Source organism: Triturus cristatus, chromosome 11 (assembly GCF_964204655.1).
Source record: "Triturus cristatus chromosome 11, aTriCri1.1, whole genome shotgun sequence".
Lineage (NCBI taxonomy): Eukaryota > Metazoa > Chordata > Amphibia > Caudata > Salamandridae > Triturus > Triturus cristatus.
The window spans coordinates 1,133,638,865-1,133,655,772 of NC_140594.1; the positions used below are offsets into that span (position 1 = coordinate 1,133,638,865).

The 16,908-nt window shown below is 43.3% G+C and overlaps 2 protein-coding genes across 6 annotated transcripts in view; one reads left to right on the plus strand and one right to left on the minus strand.

Annotated features, from left to right (window-relative positions):
• Positions 1 to 16,908, plus strand: part of DRC9 (dynein regulatory complex subunit 9) — a 132,572-nt gene that overhangs the window by 15,314 nt on the left and 100,350 nt on the right. Inside the window, exon 1 of one of the 2 annotated variants that reach the window (XM_085635773.1) lies at positions 14,959 to 15,096. The exons of the other annotated variant lie outside the window; for it this stretch is intronic. The gene's annotated coding sequence lies outside the window, so the exon portion shown is untranslated. Of the gene's footprint in view, positions 1 to 14,958; positions 15,097 to 16,908 lie in introns of those variants that run through there. 2 annotated transcript variants of the gene reach the window in all.
• On the minus strand, positions 821 to 14,171 carry LOC146786195 (large ribosomal subunit protein eL33). 4 transcript variants are annotated; one of them, XM_085635745.1, is made up of 5 exons: positions 14,143 to 14,171; positions 12,108 to 12,150; positions 11,606 to 11,758; positions 8,151 to 8,295; positions 821 to 880 (listed from the first exon to the last, which is right to left on the minus strand). In XM_085635745.1, the coding sequence occupies exons 2-5, from the start codon at positions 12,116 to 12,118 to the stop codon at positions 857 to 859; spliced, it is 333 nt and encodes a 110-aa protein (XP_085491871.1). In that variant the 5' UTR covers positions 12,119 to 12,150; positions 14,143 to 14,171; the 3' UTR covers positions 821 to 856. The 4 variants fall into 4 exon arrangements, with proteins under 4 accessions (XP_085491871.1, XP_085491873.1, XP_085491869.1 ...); XM_085635747.1 differs by having other exon boundaries at positions 14,127 to 14,145; XM_085635743.1 differs by having other exon boundaries at positions 14,099 to 14,145.

Consider the following 16,908-nt stretch of genomic DNA (forward strand, 5'->3'; position numbering starts at 1 on the left):
GAGACTACTTCTACAGGGGGGACGGCCCCAGGCCAAGGGGGGGGGGGGGGGGGGGGGGAGTCTCAAAGAGACCTGACATGAATACTGTGATACACGGACCAACAGTTATACCTACCCGGCAGAGGGGAGGGGGTTGGGGAGTTACATTACAGTTGAGTTATGTTGGACCGTAGGAAAACGACGAGGATAATATAGATTGGAAAACCTCCGCAGATGCAAATGTAGCACTAATTGCCTGCATGTATAATTTCTTGAAATGTTGCCCGCCTCGGCTGAGGGGGTTGAGATGCATCATTGTTTCTGTACATGGTCTGCAGCTTTGGAGGAACAAACTAATAAAGAAATATACTACCCCAACCATGCCATAAGGTGGTCTGGGTCATCTCACATCTTGCATGCAGTTAGCATCAATCTTCATTTAGCATCTCAGATACCACGTTACTCCAATGCCTCCCAAAAATCCACATTCTTTATACTGAAGTACACCCACCACAGACGGTCCACATTCTCAGCCAGCCAGCTCCTGCTGGGGAACAGCTGGCTGCCCCAGCTTAAAGCACAGACAAACCGGGTTCAGTGGGTGGCACTCAATGGCCACAGTATGGAACACTGGCCCGGGTCTACTCTTACCTGATTAGGCCAGTAGATGATGCTGGAAACACACAAACTGCACCGGAATCTAAACCAATTTTCAAATAAAAAACGCTATCTGCTCAAAGTTCTCATGATGAGTGACTAATGCACAATAAGATGAGGTTCATAAAACAAAAAAATATCTTTACAAGAGACCAGTGCCATAAAATAAACACCAAAACAAGAATATGGAATTTTAGCACGGTTTATTGCGATCAGCAATTCAGATCCTTGAAGGATACAGCATCTGCACAAAAACAAAAAAAGAAGGCAGGTTACAATAAAATTATAAACTACTGAAATAAAAATATACTAAATAGTCAAAACATTATGAAAGCGAGGGCTCCAGGAAAATCTGTTTTACTAGATTTGGGACTAACATGTGAAGAACAACATTCAACAAGCCTGATAAGAACGGCAACAATAAACCTGTTCCGCTGATCTCAACGTACCAAGTGGATAAACTAAGTAGTATACCAACATCTCAGAAAACACACATTGTAGCACATCTGCAGCAGAGGTCAGATCCCATGGCGTATTTACCTAGATTCCTGCACAAAAATCGCAGTCCTAATGAGACCACCACCATGCTTCGGTAGTCCCAATATCTGCAAGGATTATACAGGACACAAAGGGCGAACAAATGGACTGTGCAGGAGTCCCTCTTCTCACTACATCAGTATTATGTAAGTTCCTCTAGGTAGCTGCGATTAGACACTTTAAAAATAAGCACAAACTCAAACACAATTACTTAATTCTCTCATTTCTTTGCACTTAACAGTTGGGAGGTCTACTGCTCATGGATAGTAAGTAAAGCAACAGGGCAAAAGAAACAGGGCAACATTGTTTGATTTATGACAAGTGCTGCAGTCAATTTTGTTTTTAAATCCTTATCGTTTGCAAACACAAAAGGGGTGTTCTTGAAGTCTGAATTCACACAAATTCAAAAGTTTTATTTGATTTAGTTCTCCGAGAACAAATAAGAAATTTTAAAAACAACAAAATTACATCTGTAGCTAAAAGGTTTTTTAACATTAATCCCAATATAAATTTATAATTTTTTTAAAAAATGTCAACAAGTATAACAAGTAAATTCATTAGGAGGCCATTTTAAAAGAAATCAAACTCTGTACATTTGCACAGTTGCACTTTGTTTGGATTGGCTTTAAAAACCTCTTTCTAGCAGCAACGACTGTGGGGTTAGGGCATATATACAGTGCATGTATCAACTCTTGAACTCCTTCTCGACAGAGGTTGCATAGGCTTCCAACATTTTTATTTTTTGTCCAATCGCAAGTTAAGGAATTCACCCTATAACTGGCCCACTCATCACTAAATGTTTCCAGATTTTGAGGTCTTGCCTATAAAGAGGTGCAAGCTGTCTTGCCTATAAAGAGGTGCAAGCTGTCTGGTGTCTAAACACCTATTGTGGGCTTCATGAAGTTCCCCTGGGGTTACAGCCTGTTCACTGCTTGCCACTGATAGGCTTGTCATTCATTTGTCCGCTTATTCAATGGTCTTCCCAGTCCCATCTTGTGTTTGTCCCTCCCATAGGGCACATGCTCCTTACTATCCTTTTAATTGTCTGACTCAAATTTTTAACCTGCTCGCCAATTTTTGGGGGAGAATCACTAAATCTTTTGGTTAAGTGCTCCATGAAGTTGCATGTCATTTTTTTTTTTTTAATAAATCTGTTGCTTGTTCACTTTTCCTCCTTTCAAATCCTTGCAACCCCTCAATGAACACTTTTTATCCACTTTGTGCTTGGTCTCAAACCCTTACCCCACCACATGCACTCTGCTGCTCCCTCCTCCCCCCTTAAAATGTCCATTGCTTCCTTCACCCTGACATGTAAATTCGTCCAGCTGCCCTGTTGCTTTTCTCCTACTTAGTTGCTACCCCACTCTTGCAGTAATTCTCATCTTTTTGCATTGCACTGTATTTTTTATTTAACCTCTATTTCGGTATTATCCCTGGATGTGCAGTGTATTTTCCTACCTTTTTACACAGGCATAAGATAAGGCTCGTTATTTATGTTGTTTTCACTCTACCTGCCATCTATTGACATTTCAGATACTTGCACCTACAACTGTACTACACTACGCCACCAACTTCTAGCTATGCCGAACAGCACTTATGCTGCTGTACAACATGGCTTACAATAGCTCACAGGTGCAAGACCTACTGGCTTTGCCAATGCTATCTTTATTTACTGCTCCAGGTTGCGTTCATCTTGGAACAGTAATAAAAAAAAAATTTAAAATTGAAAATGGCAGCCACATGATGTCCTATGCACATGCAAGGCTGCTGACATATCTAGGAGTCATCACATTAGACCGCCATAGCATTATGGCGCATTCAACAAAGGCTGTACTGTTGGATGCGGTATAAAAAGGACATCCTAGCAGTTTTGGGTGGGCAAAAAGGGATTACGTTGAATATGATGGATGATTGAGTATTTCTCAACATATACATTTATCATTTGTACAAAATTACAGTCACAGCTTACTGTCTAGATATAGTACCAGGCAGATAGGTAAAGATTAAGTACTCCTTGGGAGTGGTTTTATCCAATGTGAGGAGACTGAGAATTTTAGTGTGGTGGTTTCAGTAACAGAAAGGAACAAAACTTACAACACATTGAGGTTGGGTTTAGTTAGTGAGGTTGGGTTTAGTTAGTGAGGTTGGGTTTAGTTAGATTTATGTTGGCTGAGCACATGTTGCCGGGTTGTTAGTCCCAGATTACAGAAAGGTAGATTTGGAGGAGCCGTTTATGGCTTTGAAGACTGATTCAGTAGCCTGTAGAGATCAGTTTGTAGCCGAGAAGGGTACTGTGCTGCATGGCTGGTGTGTATTGTTGTGAGAGCTTCAGTTAGCGAAATGTAGAACTTTGTCTTGGATATAGCCGGGGGAGGGGGCACCTACTAGCAGAGGTAAGTTTGATAAGGGGAACTGGGGAGGGGATTGTCTTAGTTGTCTGGAAGGATATAGCAGAGTAAATGAATGAATATAAAATGTATAGAGCACTAACTTAGCCCAAGGGCGTCAAGGCGCTAACAGCAGAATATGCAAGCAGGAGAAGACACTCAGACAAGCATCTAAGGGAACAGCCAGGTCTTTAAAACCTTTCGAAAAAGAGTGGGATTGTTGTCCCGAAATTTCCTCAGGGAGGGAATTCCACAATTTGGCTGCAGTAATTGAAAAGGCTCTCCCACCCCATCTCACCCTTTTAAACCTGGGAATGGTAAGGAGATGTTTGCTTGCTGACCTGAGATTCCTAATGGGAGCATAGTGTCGAAATAAAGCTTCAATCCAATCAGGACCCGGGCCATAGTACTTGGGGCATCGAAATGTTGCTGCATTGTTATGAATGTTTTCGTGTTGATTGAAAGGATTAAATATACCGCTACGTTCCTGGAGAAGGATGCCATTGGCATGGTGTTTGGGTGGGAGAAGTATGGATTATAGGGAAGTCTAGTGACTTGCACGCTAAAGCAGTGGTAAAAAGAAAAGACTTAGTTTTCGATTAATGTAATATCAATTATTGAACCGCCATTCAGTAAGAGGTGTCCGTGATGCATTTGGAATGAGGAGTGAAAAGTGGGAAACGATAGAAAGATGTGGGTGTCATCTGCGAGAGATGATAAAAGCAAAAAGCAGTGACATTACCGAGCGATAGAGTAGTGGCGTACTTGGGACTTCTGCACTTGCTAATAGGTCTCAGCAGCACCCAACACAACAAGATAGTGCTACATTACTGAAAGACGGGGGAAGAAATGATTGCATCATTCCTTGCACCCTGAAGCATAGTCGTTGGCATGTCCGTCAGTGCAGTTGATTCCCATGTTAAAGGTGGAGTGGTAAATTAAAAAAAAGTTGCCTGTGCGAAAGCACTCTTAAAGGCGGGCCTTTTGGCAGCAAAGCACAGCTATAGCTATACCTAGCTATACAATATTTGTATCGACGTCAAGGGGTGTGGGAGGAGAACAATTTAGAGTGCAGGAAGAGGAAGCAAGGGACAGAATGAGAGCAATGGGGAGCAACACAGCCAGTGGGACTAGTAGAGACAAAAAGCACTAGAGAGATCGCAAGTGAGGAGGAAGACAAAGCAACCTGGAGCACTCTGGGTGCAAGGGCGGGGGAGCAGCACACGAGGGTGAGATCCTAAAAACATGTCGGCTCATGGAGTGCTGAACAAGTACTTCCTAATTATGAGTAGTAGAAGGCAACAAGTCAGCCAATCAAAAGAACGGTAAAGAGGCAATTGTAGAAGAGGGGGGAAACAAGAGGAAGGCAAACCACTGAATGATGGGCATGCAAGAACACCACCAACCAATGGTAGCATTGGACAGGCTGTAAGCCCACTAAGTTTCGTATACCATAATAGGCTTTCGTCCAGACACCTAAAAGCGGTCTAGTAGTCAAGACCTGAAAAAGAAAACCTTGGCTAAAAGCTCTGGCAAAGCCAATAGGTCTCGCCAATTTGACCAACTGCCTGTGCACATGAAGGAAGAGAGTAACAGAGCGCTGGGAGTCTACAACACAATGGAGAGTTTAGCATATACCACAAGGGCATTTTAGGGGTAGAAGCACACAAAAGGGAAAACATCACTGAGCACCAGAAGCAACGAGATACGAGCACAGGTTTATTTTGAAAGGGAGAAGAGCACGGCAGAACAACCAGGAGTACTCACGCTTGTAGGGGGAAAGTAAACAAGAGTGTTGCACACATGGTTGGGAATCATACGGGGGATAGTAACACAGGGCGTTTTCAGTAGGGGACAGGTACACTAGAGATAGGACATGGGAGAGATGCAAGGGGAAGCACACGAGTAAGAGCAACACTTATATTAGGGAAAGTACACAAGGGAGAGTAACGGAGGATGGTTTTCAGAAGAGAAGCACACAAAGTAGAGTAACAGCAGTGATGTTTTCTGGAGAAGGAACACAGCAAGGCGAAACCACACGAGAGGTCAACACTGAGCGGGGCAAGCACACACGTGAGAGCAACAGGGCATGATGGCGGTAGGTGGTTTTGGCAGAGAAGTACATGACAGAAGAACATGGGCCACAGAGCTTGTAGGGAGAAGCACAGAGGGAGCGCACAACACAGAGTGGGGGCTGGGGTTATTCTGGGAGAGGGTAGCACAAAAGGGAGAGAATTGGAACACACATGCACTCTCTTGGAGTGCTTAACCAAAAAGAATGTTACATAGAAGTAAGCAGGGAAAGAAAAGTTTTTCGAGCAAAATGATGGATAAGAATCTATGTTCCAGGGAGGGACAAAACACAAGCTGGGACAAGTAAACCTACTGAATAAGCAACAAAGCATGAAAGAGTAGAAATAAAAGCAACCAATGGTAAGCCCACTGACAGATTCAGTTAAGCCCATAGTGGGTCTTTCGCAACCTTTTAGCTTACACTATGCAAGAGCCAAGACCTAAAAATTATTGCCTTCAACACAGATTGCCGGAGCAGTCCCTGGCCCTAAATAGCACTACTTTTTGGATGGCTCCTTGTGAAAGAGCAAATACAATCATGCACATTGAAGTAAACCAATGGCTGACATGGGCAGACCCATTGCCTTATACTGTGCGCTGTAACTGGCAGAATAAAAGTTAATGATACAATAAAATGCCACAGGATGAAGAGGGCAGTCTGAAAGCCCTGAAAATAAATAAATTATATATGTATACACACACACACATACATACATACTCCTACACATTAGGAAAATCAAAAGGTCCTGGCCAACGGCAGACCTAATATGCGGGTGCCAAAATGTAAGCAATAGAAGGATTTAAGGCATCCCCCCAATCAAAGAAATCGTAAAGAAGCTATGCTCCAATGATGTGAAACATAAGAGGAAGGAAAGCCATTTAACAAGAAGCAAACAAATGAGACTGACGAAAAATCCAATGAATGGAAACCAACAGGCGGACCCAAAACCCACTGCAGGTATTATTGGTATAGTTCACCTATAGATCAAGGACGGGATAAGGCTGATTCCAGTCTGTCACACTTCCATCTCAATACTCATTCACAAAAATAGTGTGGGGCACCGACTGTCGTGCCGGCAAGACGGTAGAATACATCCCTGGACCACTGACTATTGCAAGTCCAAAAAGTATTTTTTGAGGATGCAATGACCCCATCCCCATTAAGGTGGCACGATTCTTCACTGGGTCATGCACCATTTTCTTTATGATCCAGAAACCCCTGATTTTTTTTTATTTTTAACGATTGGACACTTATTGATAGCAATGTAAAATTATATGTGGTAAGGATATTCATTATTCTTTAATTATTTTCTTGTTCCTTTGTCACAGTAAGATTAAACTAAAGGTGAGACTGGATAGAAGCTAATCATCCGATAAGTCAACCATAAATTAGCAGTGGTAGACATGTTTCTGGCCCTTCCGTCTCGATGGGTTTACCACATTTAGTGTCTGTTTTATAAACCCCAGTCTATAAATCGGTCCTCGGAACTACTGTTTCTTAAACACATGGCTGCAGGACTTATTATTAACAATATTCACATGATTATGATAAGGGTCACACTGACAAGTTTATTGCTTTGACCCGAAAAATATCAAGAGACTAATAAATTCATTTTATGTCGCAGGTCTGCATGCTTGAGACTAATTGGGGATTTACCATCACCCATAAACATGTTGGCACCAGAAGGCACAGCACACAGACACAAAAGCACAACATACAAAAATCATCTTTCATGCTCCTACTCTTCTGCAATAATTGGTGGCCCAGTGCTTTAACCTACCCCCTCGCGGCCACAACTGGAATGTAGCACCATTTTAGTGATTGGATTATAACCAACTAGTCTTCAACAATAGACAGCTAAAACATGATTGTAGGGGAGACCTAACAGAGGAAAATGTTCAGTGGCTATAGAGTCCTGACTCAGCGAAAAGCCTAGATGCGCATCATACAACACAACATTCATTGATTGTATTCCAAGTGAACACTGGTTCTAGGTTATGTTAATGTTCATTTCTTAAGCGCACGTCCACCAGAAAGGTCTCTTGACGCTGTGTTATACAGGGGGATGGTTAGGGGAGTGAGATGGGCAGCTTATGAAATCTTTGAGGCCTGGATTTGGAGTATGTATGGCAGATGCGAATCGAAGTTTACCTGAATTAGGTTCTATGAGGGCACACCCTCTGGCCAACCAAATTGTATTCAATATTACATCGGCATTCCTGTATAGATAACTAATGCGGCACATACAATAGTCTCAAAACGACATCACTTAACATACCATGTATGAAGTGCCATCAAGGCCCTACAAACCAAGTGAACCAACACCACAAGCCCAAACAAACTAGATTTCGCAGCACTTATTCGGCAGAAAACCAGAATTTGCAGGTCTCACAGGATCCAAGTGAACAAAAGAATTAAGTCACCTCAGCCTGGCACACAAGCCCTTGAGACAATAAAAAAAAGAGGATGCCGTTATGGTTTGAACGCATACGAAAACAAGGGCGAAACACACTCACCACTCTGATCCTGTGCCCCATGGCCTTGGCGGGAAGGTTGCTGCGGAACTTGGCACGGACCATGCCGCTGCTACCATGGGCACGAGTTACCTTCCCCCAGATCACACGAGTTTTGTTGGGTTTGCCACCAGGAGTTACAGTGTTGCTGAAAAAATTAACGTACAAAAAATTAGACCTAGTTTCATCAAAGTACCAAGACATGGGTAATGCACCACAAAGCTCCAAAAGGTTAATGCTGGGCTGATAACACACTAAGGAAATAAAGCAACATAATAGCATAACCAGATAATACAAGTGTCTTTAACTGACAAGGGTAATGGAGATCCCGATAAAGAATACACTCTACTGCAACATGTATACTTCAGTCCGACGATGGGAGGTTTGAAGTGCCCATTTCTTTATTCCGATATCAGTTGCTATAGGACGAACTGTTGTGCTGGTTTTTTTCTCTTCAATAGGCGAGCCTGTGGGGTATTAACCTCTAACTGATGCCAATTTCTTACACCTGTGTCAAACCCTTACAAATAGCACTCGATTAAAGCTGTACCATTGCAACTACAAAAATCATACGCAATCAACTGCGAGGATCTGGGTGAACTATAAGATATGGCTATGGGGGCCTTATATTGGAGCACACTTGCAGATACCATCTTGGGTCCTGTCAGTATTATTTGCTCAACCCCGAGTAGCTGTGGCTGCGTTAAGGCTTGACAAAGCCTTAACTTGGTGTGAAACATGTAACAGCAACAAACAAAATAAAATAACACCAATAAAGAGACATCAACAATTTATAAAAATAAAGCGTAATTGAGTGTTTGAAGACCTTGATTACTAAAATCTACTGGAGGGTTCCGGAGATCGATTTTAGAACGTAATCCATTCTAAATGCAACTGCAAACAAGCTTTAGTAAAGAAAAAGTTTGTAAACTTCAAAAATACGGAAAAGTTAGTGCGGGTCCTAAGGTCCCAGCTGAGCAACCAAATTCAACAGGGACGAGGTCCAGGGGACCAATATGGATGTTTTGATGTTACCTGGCCACCCGAGTGTTTTTAGAGCAAGTTTCAAACTCTACAGCACCACTGCCATAAGTCAATGGAGTGTTCCGTATGCTGATGGATGCAAGCAAAGATGATTCGGCTGTGGTGTGGTTGAGGTGGGTGATTCCTCAGACCAAGGGTATCGTGGGGCAACTTTGGCCACAGAGGTCGGGGTCCCAAGAAGTTCTCTACTTTGCAGTAGTCGGGCTGCCAATACTGCACAACTGGTCTTGCAGTCCAGCAGTTAGATCCAGATTCTTTGGTGGGGAATGGTGTCCTGTAAGTGCAATGAATCCAGACTTTGATAGCACTCCCAGGGCCAGCAGAAGCGGGTGAAAGATTTGGCTCGCTCTGTCTCTTTATCGTGGCCGGCAGCTGGTAGCGGCAAAACTTCTGTGGTGGCTACCAATTTGCCAGTTTGGACTCTTTCAGCTCTTGTCCTGTAGCTGGTTCCAGGAGATCAGCAGACTGATTCTCAGAGTCACTGCTGTTGGTGAAGGCAGGAAATCGACTTTTACCCATGTGAGGAGGCCTCAGGCACAGTCCAGTCTCATTAGTCCGAAAATGCAGCAGGTGTAGTCTTCATGACTGCGCAGCTTCTCTTTGTACAGGTAAAAGGTAGCCCTCCTTTGGTCCTATTCTCCAGTGTGAACTGAGGGGCAGGGTGCTAGCTTATCCCAGGAAAGTGCAGTGAGGGGAACCACGCGGTCACTAGCCAATGGGCTACTGCGTTCCCTCCTCTCAAGTGACGAAGATCCTGTGATGTGTAGCATCTGGCCATCCCAGCGTGTCACATTTTCAGGACGTCACAACCCTTCTTTGGTCATCAGGAACAGGGTAGCCACACTAATGGTGTAGCCACCAGTGGGCTATGCGCCCAAAGGAAAACCAGTTTGGACACAGACTTTCCTTCCTTGGCTCACACTCCTAATTGTCGCCAGGAACCCTGCTCAGCGGTGTTGTCACAAGTGGCCCTTCAAAGGCGGCTTCACCTTTGAAGCCTGCCTTTTGTGCTAACAGTGATCATCCTGGGAGAGGTGACACCTCCTTCTGCGGCAATTGACTAGCTCCCAGGCCTGAGAGTCATTCAAAAGTATCTCCAGGAGATCAGAAAAAAGTGCGTCCGTGCCTTTGAGAGGCCACTGGACTAGATGGGAGTGCAGAGGGGAACCTTTTTAAAAGTTGGTTAACTTTAATAGTGAATTTAAATCTGGACTGGGCATCAGGTCAGATTTAATGTCACAATTATTTTGATGCATTACTTGACCTTGTTGGGTAAACCAATGTAAAACTTAGCTGGGCTGGAGTGCCAGCTGGTAAACCTGTTAGCCAGTGGGGCTACTAACATTTCCATAGCAAAAAGACAACTTAGAAGTGTTGCTACCAAGCAATATCAAAAATCATAAGTCTCACTTAATATACAGCTCCCTGCCATAGGGCTCCATAGGCATTCCTTAGAGGAGACTTGCATATATCCTTAAGGGAAGTGGTGGCTTTGCAGTTGGGTGTATTAGAAAAGTTAAACTAGCAGTGTAAAACACTGCCCAGTCAGTCTGCAGTAGCAGACTGGGGTCCATTTTGTCTCTGTCACATGCAGGGTGACTAACAGAGCTGCAGCCCTGTGGGAAAACTCTGCCTTACATGCCCTTGGTACCTTATACTAGGGACTTCTATGTAAACCAGTACTTGTCAATTGGGTGTATCCAATTTAACACTTTTGTTTAGGGTTGGAACACTGGCACGGAGGTCTGGTTAGCAGGCCTCAGTGTACTGAAGAGTCCAAAAACCAGCAGCATCAGCCAAAAATGTGTGGGTGAAAATGCAAAAAGCCATTTTCTTCAACGAACAACGTGTGCCCTGCTTGACAACTAAAAAAATTCTATCAAATAAGATGCGACTAACTAGATACCTGAATTAATCCAGATACAAAAAGTTGCAAGACAGACAGGGCTGACCAGGGTACAACTAATCTACCTATTCATGCCCAGGAGTAAGTACGTAAACAATGCCTTCACATAAGAACCATGAAGAGTATCTTCTTCCTATTTTTGTCACAAATGATTCCATTTTTCTTCCCATCAGTCGGTGAATTTAGTGGTAGCTGACAGGTCAGCCAGTAGCCCATTTTCTCTGTACTTAATCTACAGAATACGCTCCAACACACCACTTAAGAGGTTTAACAAAAAAAATGCACATTAGTATAATTTTAATTTTCTCACAGCCAATCAATTCACACTCAGAATTAAATTGCACCCTCCCTCAAAACCAATGTACAGACAAACACACCTATATGCACAGCACGTCTGTTAACTCCACCTAGCAGAGGAAGCATTTAATCAAGTGCATGAGCAGCCATAAACGAACAAAAATGTGATAAAGGTAGCACACGGCGAAGCACAACTATAATCAACACTCACTTCTTGGCTTTGTACACGTATGCGCATCGCTTGCCCAAGTAGAAGTCTGTCTCATCTCGTGCATAAACCCCCTCGATTTTCAGAAGAGCGGTGTGCTCCCTCTGGTTTCGGAGACCACGTTTGTAGCCAGCAAAAATGGCCTTACTCCACAATCTAAAATGTGAGGCAAATAAGTATTAAGACAACAAAATTAAAACCATTTTAGAGCAGATACCTCATTCATTATCCACACAAGATTCTAAAATGAATCACAGCACCTTGATGCAAGGCTTAAGATCGAAAACTAGATGAATGATAAGTATTGAGATCCAACGAATGTCAGAGCCATATTAGTAAAGTAATACCACTGCTGCCATCGTTTGCGCACTTTTATCCATACACATAGCAACAGCCTCTCTATCTTTCGTTCCAGGAGTGTCTCTAATCACGTCGACAAGGTTCAAGAGACGAAAAACAAATGCACAACCACTTTATTTGGATGACAAAGTTGGTGCTGTCCTACCTTCCAGACATTCTGTAACTTTATAGTCCGGCTGTTGACAGCCCTGTAGAAAAAGGAGATAAGAAAAAAACGCACACATTAGGAGAGAACAAGAGAAGTACAGCTCCTCAGGACACAGCAATTAACTACGACAGACAGTTCAAATACTGCAGTAAACAGATTACGAGAACAAGGATTTTAATACCCTAGATTTTTAGGATCAAAGCACCGATCTTTAAAATATTTAAATTATGATAACACGGTGTAATAAGAAAGGCAGTTAATCGAAAGCAGAATTCTTAAATGGTCTTTAAGTACTGCTGTAACACGGAGTGCAGAAAGAAGCTATCAGAGGAAAAGCAAAATTACTACCCTTGAAATGGATCAATGAAATGAGGCCAGCAACAGTACGCAAACGTGTCATATCTACCTATTCACGAATACATGTAAAGCACACCACTGTCCCAAAAAAGGATCTTGAAAAACACTGCTACTGAAAAACACACATTAAATACATAACTGGGAACAGCATTACGAATTCCACACGGATCTGCTCTCTGCACCTACAGGAGGAATACGGCATTCAGCCACTAAAGGACTAGAAGCCGAAAGCTAAAACTGAATCAAACTGACCACACGTCACACCACTGATGCAGCAAGCTGTGCTAGAATGCAGAGAAATACTTTCATTATCAGCGTCAAAGCTCGTCTAGATTTAGTGGTATTATATCAATTTTTGGATGAAGGGACTGCAGAGCTGTGAGACGTAAGGTTTTGGAGTAATGTACAATGCTCCAGGTCAGAATGTTCTTATCAGGTGGTTGTCAAGGCATTGCAGACACCAAGGAACATGGTCAGATTTTGATAGCAGATCAGCCATGGGTTAGGAAACTGCATGGATGAGAGGTAGGCAGCTATTGTACATAGGACACGAGGTTAAGTGAAGATGGGTCTAGTACAGACCATACGTCCGTGGGGCAAGTCAGGAAGGATGAAGTCACAACAGCGGGTGTGTTGTAAGTGATGCAGACACATGGTGAAGTTGAAAGTGTCAGTCAGGACAGTGGCAGGTGAGAAAGAACAGTAACAGGCATTGTAAAATGGGGGCGGTTCGAGGGTGTCGGGGCTGCAGGTGGTTTTGTTAAGACAAATGGTAGGTGATAAATACTCCTTGGATGAAGGTTTAAAAGATGTAGGTTTATGGTCTGAAAGCGTACAACTGGTATAGGATGTTTCTCCTTTTAAGTTTTATTCTCGGATAGGTCCCCAAACACAACATTTCTGCTTTTACCTACTCATGAAGGTGAAAAAGCCAGGATAGGGTGTAGTTGAAAAATCAACAAACAGAAGAGCAGGGGAAGAAAACCAAAGTAACAGAGGTAACAAAAACATGCATTATGAGGGAGTGTTGAAAGAAAAAGAAAGTATTTCCCTGGGCGTGAGTAAAAGGATAATACAGGTCATCCGATCAAAATGGCGAGCAAAGAAAATATGCTCCATGGGTGGAAGAAACACAGTCAGAGCAAATAAAGTCACGTAGAATTAGACAAGAAAGTTGGAGAAACGAATATATCCAATAGTAAGGAAGGGGCGGGCTCAAAGCCCACTGTTTTTGTATGGTCCATTAGCAGTCTTGCACGAACAGTTTAAAAGCGTCTGAGAATAGACATTTCGGTCTACTAAGTGAAGTCGCTGTCATAGAGCAACCACTTCAGAAATGAACTTCGGGGCACAAGTCATAACAGACTGCCAGCACCAAAGGCTCGATAACAGACGCAACCAGCACATGCAACGACCTGCAGCAGGCCCCTCGCGTGGCAATGCTACGCTATCTACCACACCTCTGCAAACATAAAATAGAAGTCTTCGCAGATCCTCGGCAGGGTCCCACTTCTCATCCACTCAATATCCCCGCCATCCTGCGCTCCCCGAACCTGGCTGGAGAATTTCTGGATCCCTGGGGAACCCACTAAATCACAACACTCAAAAAGTCCAACCTATACCCGCCTGACCTGCAAAAACAAACGTATTAATGCCCACCAATGCTCACACTCACCGCAACCGGTTTCCAAGATGGAGGGAAAAAGAAGGAAGAGAGCGGAGCATGCTGGGAGATGAGAGCGACGGCTTCTGCCATAGACAGAGGCGAAGGACGAAAGCAAGACTATTAACGTGGCCGCCATCTTGGACTAATGAGCTATCTGAAGATAAAATGTTAATTTGAAAAATAAAAAAGTAAAAATAACAATAAGGCGAAAAGTACATTTATTCAAAAAAACAGTTACGCTTGAGTTAAATACGTTTATAAAATGCATGTATATGTGAGTGGGAATTAGATGTTTGGCTAATATGTTGCTGTTTCCTACACGGAACATCAGTGTGCTCAACGTTGGACGATGCCTCCTCGGGGATCACCGAGAAATAGCAGTAACTATTTCTCGTTATTGAATAACTTGTTAGTGGAATAATATTAGAAGTATTGCTAATTTATTTTCACAAAACTGGCAACACAATTGTTTAAAAACACTCAGTTTTATCCGAACTGCAATAAAAGTAAGTATTTACAAAAGTTGTTTCCAAAGGGTTCCAAATTTACTTAACTTCAATTAGAGTTGAAACAAGAATCCAGTGCGTTGGTATGTCTTTTATGTCTACTAGCTTTGAGTCTTCTAGCAATACTGGGGCACCCATGCCTAGACGGTATCCTTGCCGGGGCTTAAACTGTCACGAGTCCTCTTTCTATGTCTATTGCCAGCTCACCAAGCGTTTATAATAATAACGGGATCAACCGGTTAAATAAATCGTTTTTGGAGTGAAAAGCGTGTGGCTTTTCACTCCAAAAACGATTTAGTGTTAGTGTCGTGCATCCCTAGTTACAGTCTGCATTGAAGCCCTCGCCTATCTGAGCAGGCACTCTCTCGGCAGCCCATTTCGAAGATCCTGCAGGTCTTCCCGTTGCCATGGCTACAAGACGCATATGGAGCATTCTGCTGGGAAGAGGGAAGCTACGGTGAGCAGATGATGTACTGTATATTTATGTATATAACTAGTGGTGAAAGCCCCAAACACATATTGTCCAAACCGACAATTTGAATGCTGACACAAAAAGTTACAGACATATAGAATGCTCCCATGCCATTGTTTATGCTTGCATAGTCTTTGTGAGTGTCACTGGACACGAAGGACTAGTCACTCATCTATACACAGCACGCAGAAGGACTAATTTGAGAAGGCCTATGCATATATGCATTTTTTTTTTTAAAAGACAGATCCACTGGAATGTCAATTGAATATTGTTTCAGCTAGAAACAAAAGCAGTGCTACATTGAAGCCCCCCATACCTGCGTTGTAGTCCTGTTTTTTCATCAATCTGAAATGAAGATCAAGGGAGTCCTCATACATCGGGGGTAACATATGGCAAGTAAGAAAACACAGTTGTGAGTAAAGGCTTATTTTGTAAAGACAGATTAACAAAAGAAAACTATGCTTACCTTCTCTAAAGCCTTATCTGGTAGAGACTCTACTTAGCCACAGATTCCTCACCTAAGAATATTCCTAAAGTGTCAGACTGGATCTGTAAGTTTTCTAGCAGCAACCCTGCGTGACGGTAGGTGGCGTAGTTTGGTTACATGTTGGCGTCATTCACGCCAGAAATTACGCAAGCAGTGTATATATAAACCCCACCTCGGCACGCTGACGTCCATTAGTTTTCGAGTCTTTCCACCCTAAAAGTGCGGAGCCCCAATGAAGACTGACAACTGGTGTGAATTATAAGGCCCTTGGAAGGGTGACTCTCACACTGTAATTGGTTCGGAGTGGGTAGGATGGTAGGAATGTGCGTCAAGATAGTCTCTACCAGATAAGGGGTTACCGAAGGTAAGTAACTTGTTCATCTGATAGAGACTTCTAGCTGCAGATTCCATACTTTAGAATAGATACCCAAGCAATGCTGGTGGGTCTGCAAAGCGGATTTAAGCCAGAAAGTCCTTTAGGGCTGAACAGGCAAAGTGCCTGTCACAGCAGACCTGACTGTCCAGACAGCAGTAGCTACTGGTGTCAGGGAATAGTGGTGGGGCAGCGCTGGAAAGGGGAGTAACAAAACAAACAAAAAACATACCTGCCGCTCTTCTGCTCCTCTGGACACAGGCTGAGGTCCCCAGACTCTCCTAAGGTCAAACCAGATGCTGCTCTTATGGTGGTAATACCCATGAGAGCAGCGTCGGAATTGGGCGGAGCAAGCTGGTTTTGTGCTCCATCGGGAGCTGGGAGCTTCTGTCTGCTGTTGTTCTCCACCCAGCAACGTAGCTGGTTGGATGTCAGTGCGCATGTCAGTTTGGCCGTCCTAAGGTGGCCGGCCAAACCGACATGTGCAATGACAGCAGTGCCCACCATTCCTAGTAATGTTTCACCCCCAAGACTCCGCTACTGACAGCAAATAAAATGACAAGCATTGTAGCCAATAGGTCTCGCTTTTGGAACCTTATAAGTGTTTAGCCATGCAACAGTTGATGTTGTTGCACCAAGGATATTGTGCTGCATAACTAAATACTTATAAGGTCCCAAAAGTGAGACCTATTGGCTATGCCAATGCTTGTTGACTTTTGTTTTAGCCACAATACATTGCAGCCACACTGCCGTCCAGCATGGCTAATAAAAACATTGCCAAAAGCAGTAGCTTTCATAGGAGAGAGCTATTGGCTTTGCCAATGCTTGTTTTTTTTTTTTTTAGGTGAGCCACAGGGAGATGTGCCTAATTCGTCTAATTGCCCAGAATCACAGGATGTTGAGAAGAGGCCGGGAACTGCACCTGGCTCTTCTGCTC

Bases quoted from the DNA above. Each gene is read 5' to 3' on its own strand.
- LOC146786195 (XM_085635745.1), bottom strand. The intron at 8,296-11,605 runs GTGAGTGTTGAT...TAATTTTTTCAG, and splicing joins TACGTGTACAAAGCCAAGAA to CAACACTGTAACTCCTGGTG. The intron at 881-8,150 runs GTGAGTGTGTTT...GTTTTTGTGCAG, and splicing joins TGGGGCACAGGATCAGAGTG to ATGCTGTATCCTTCAAGGAT.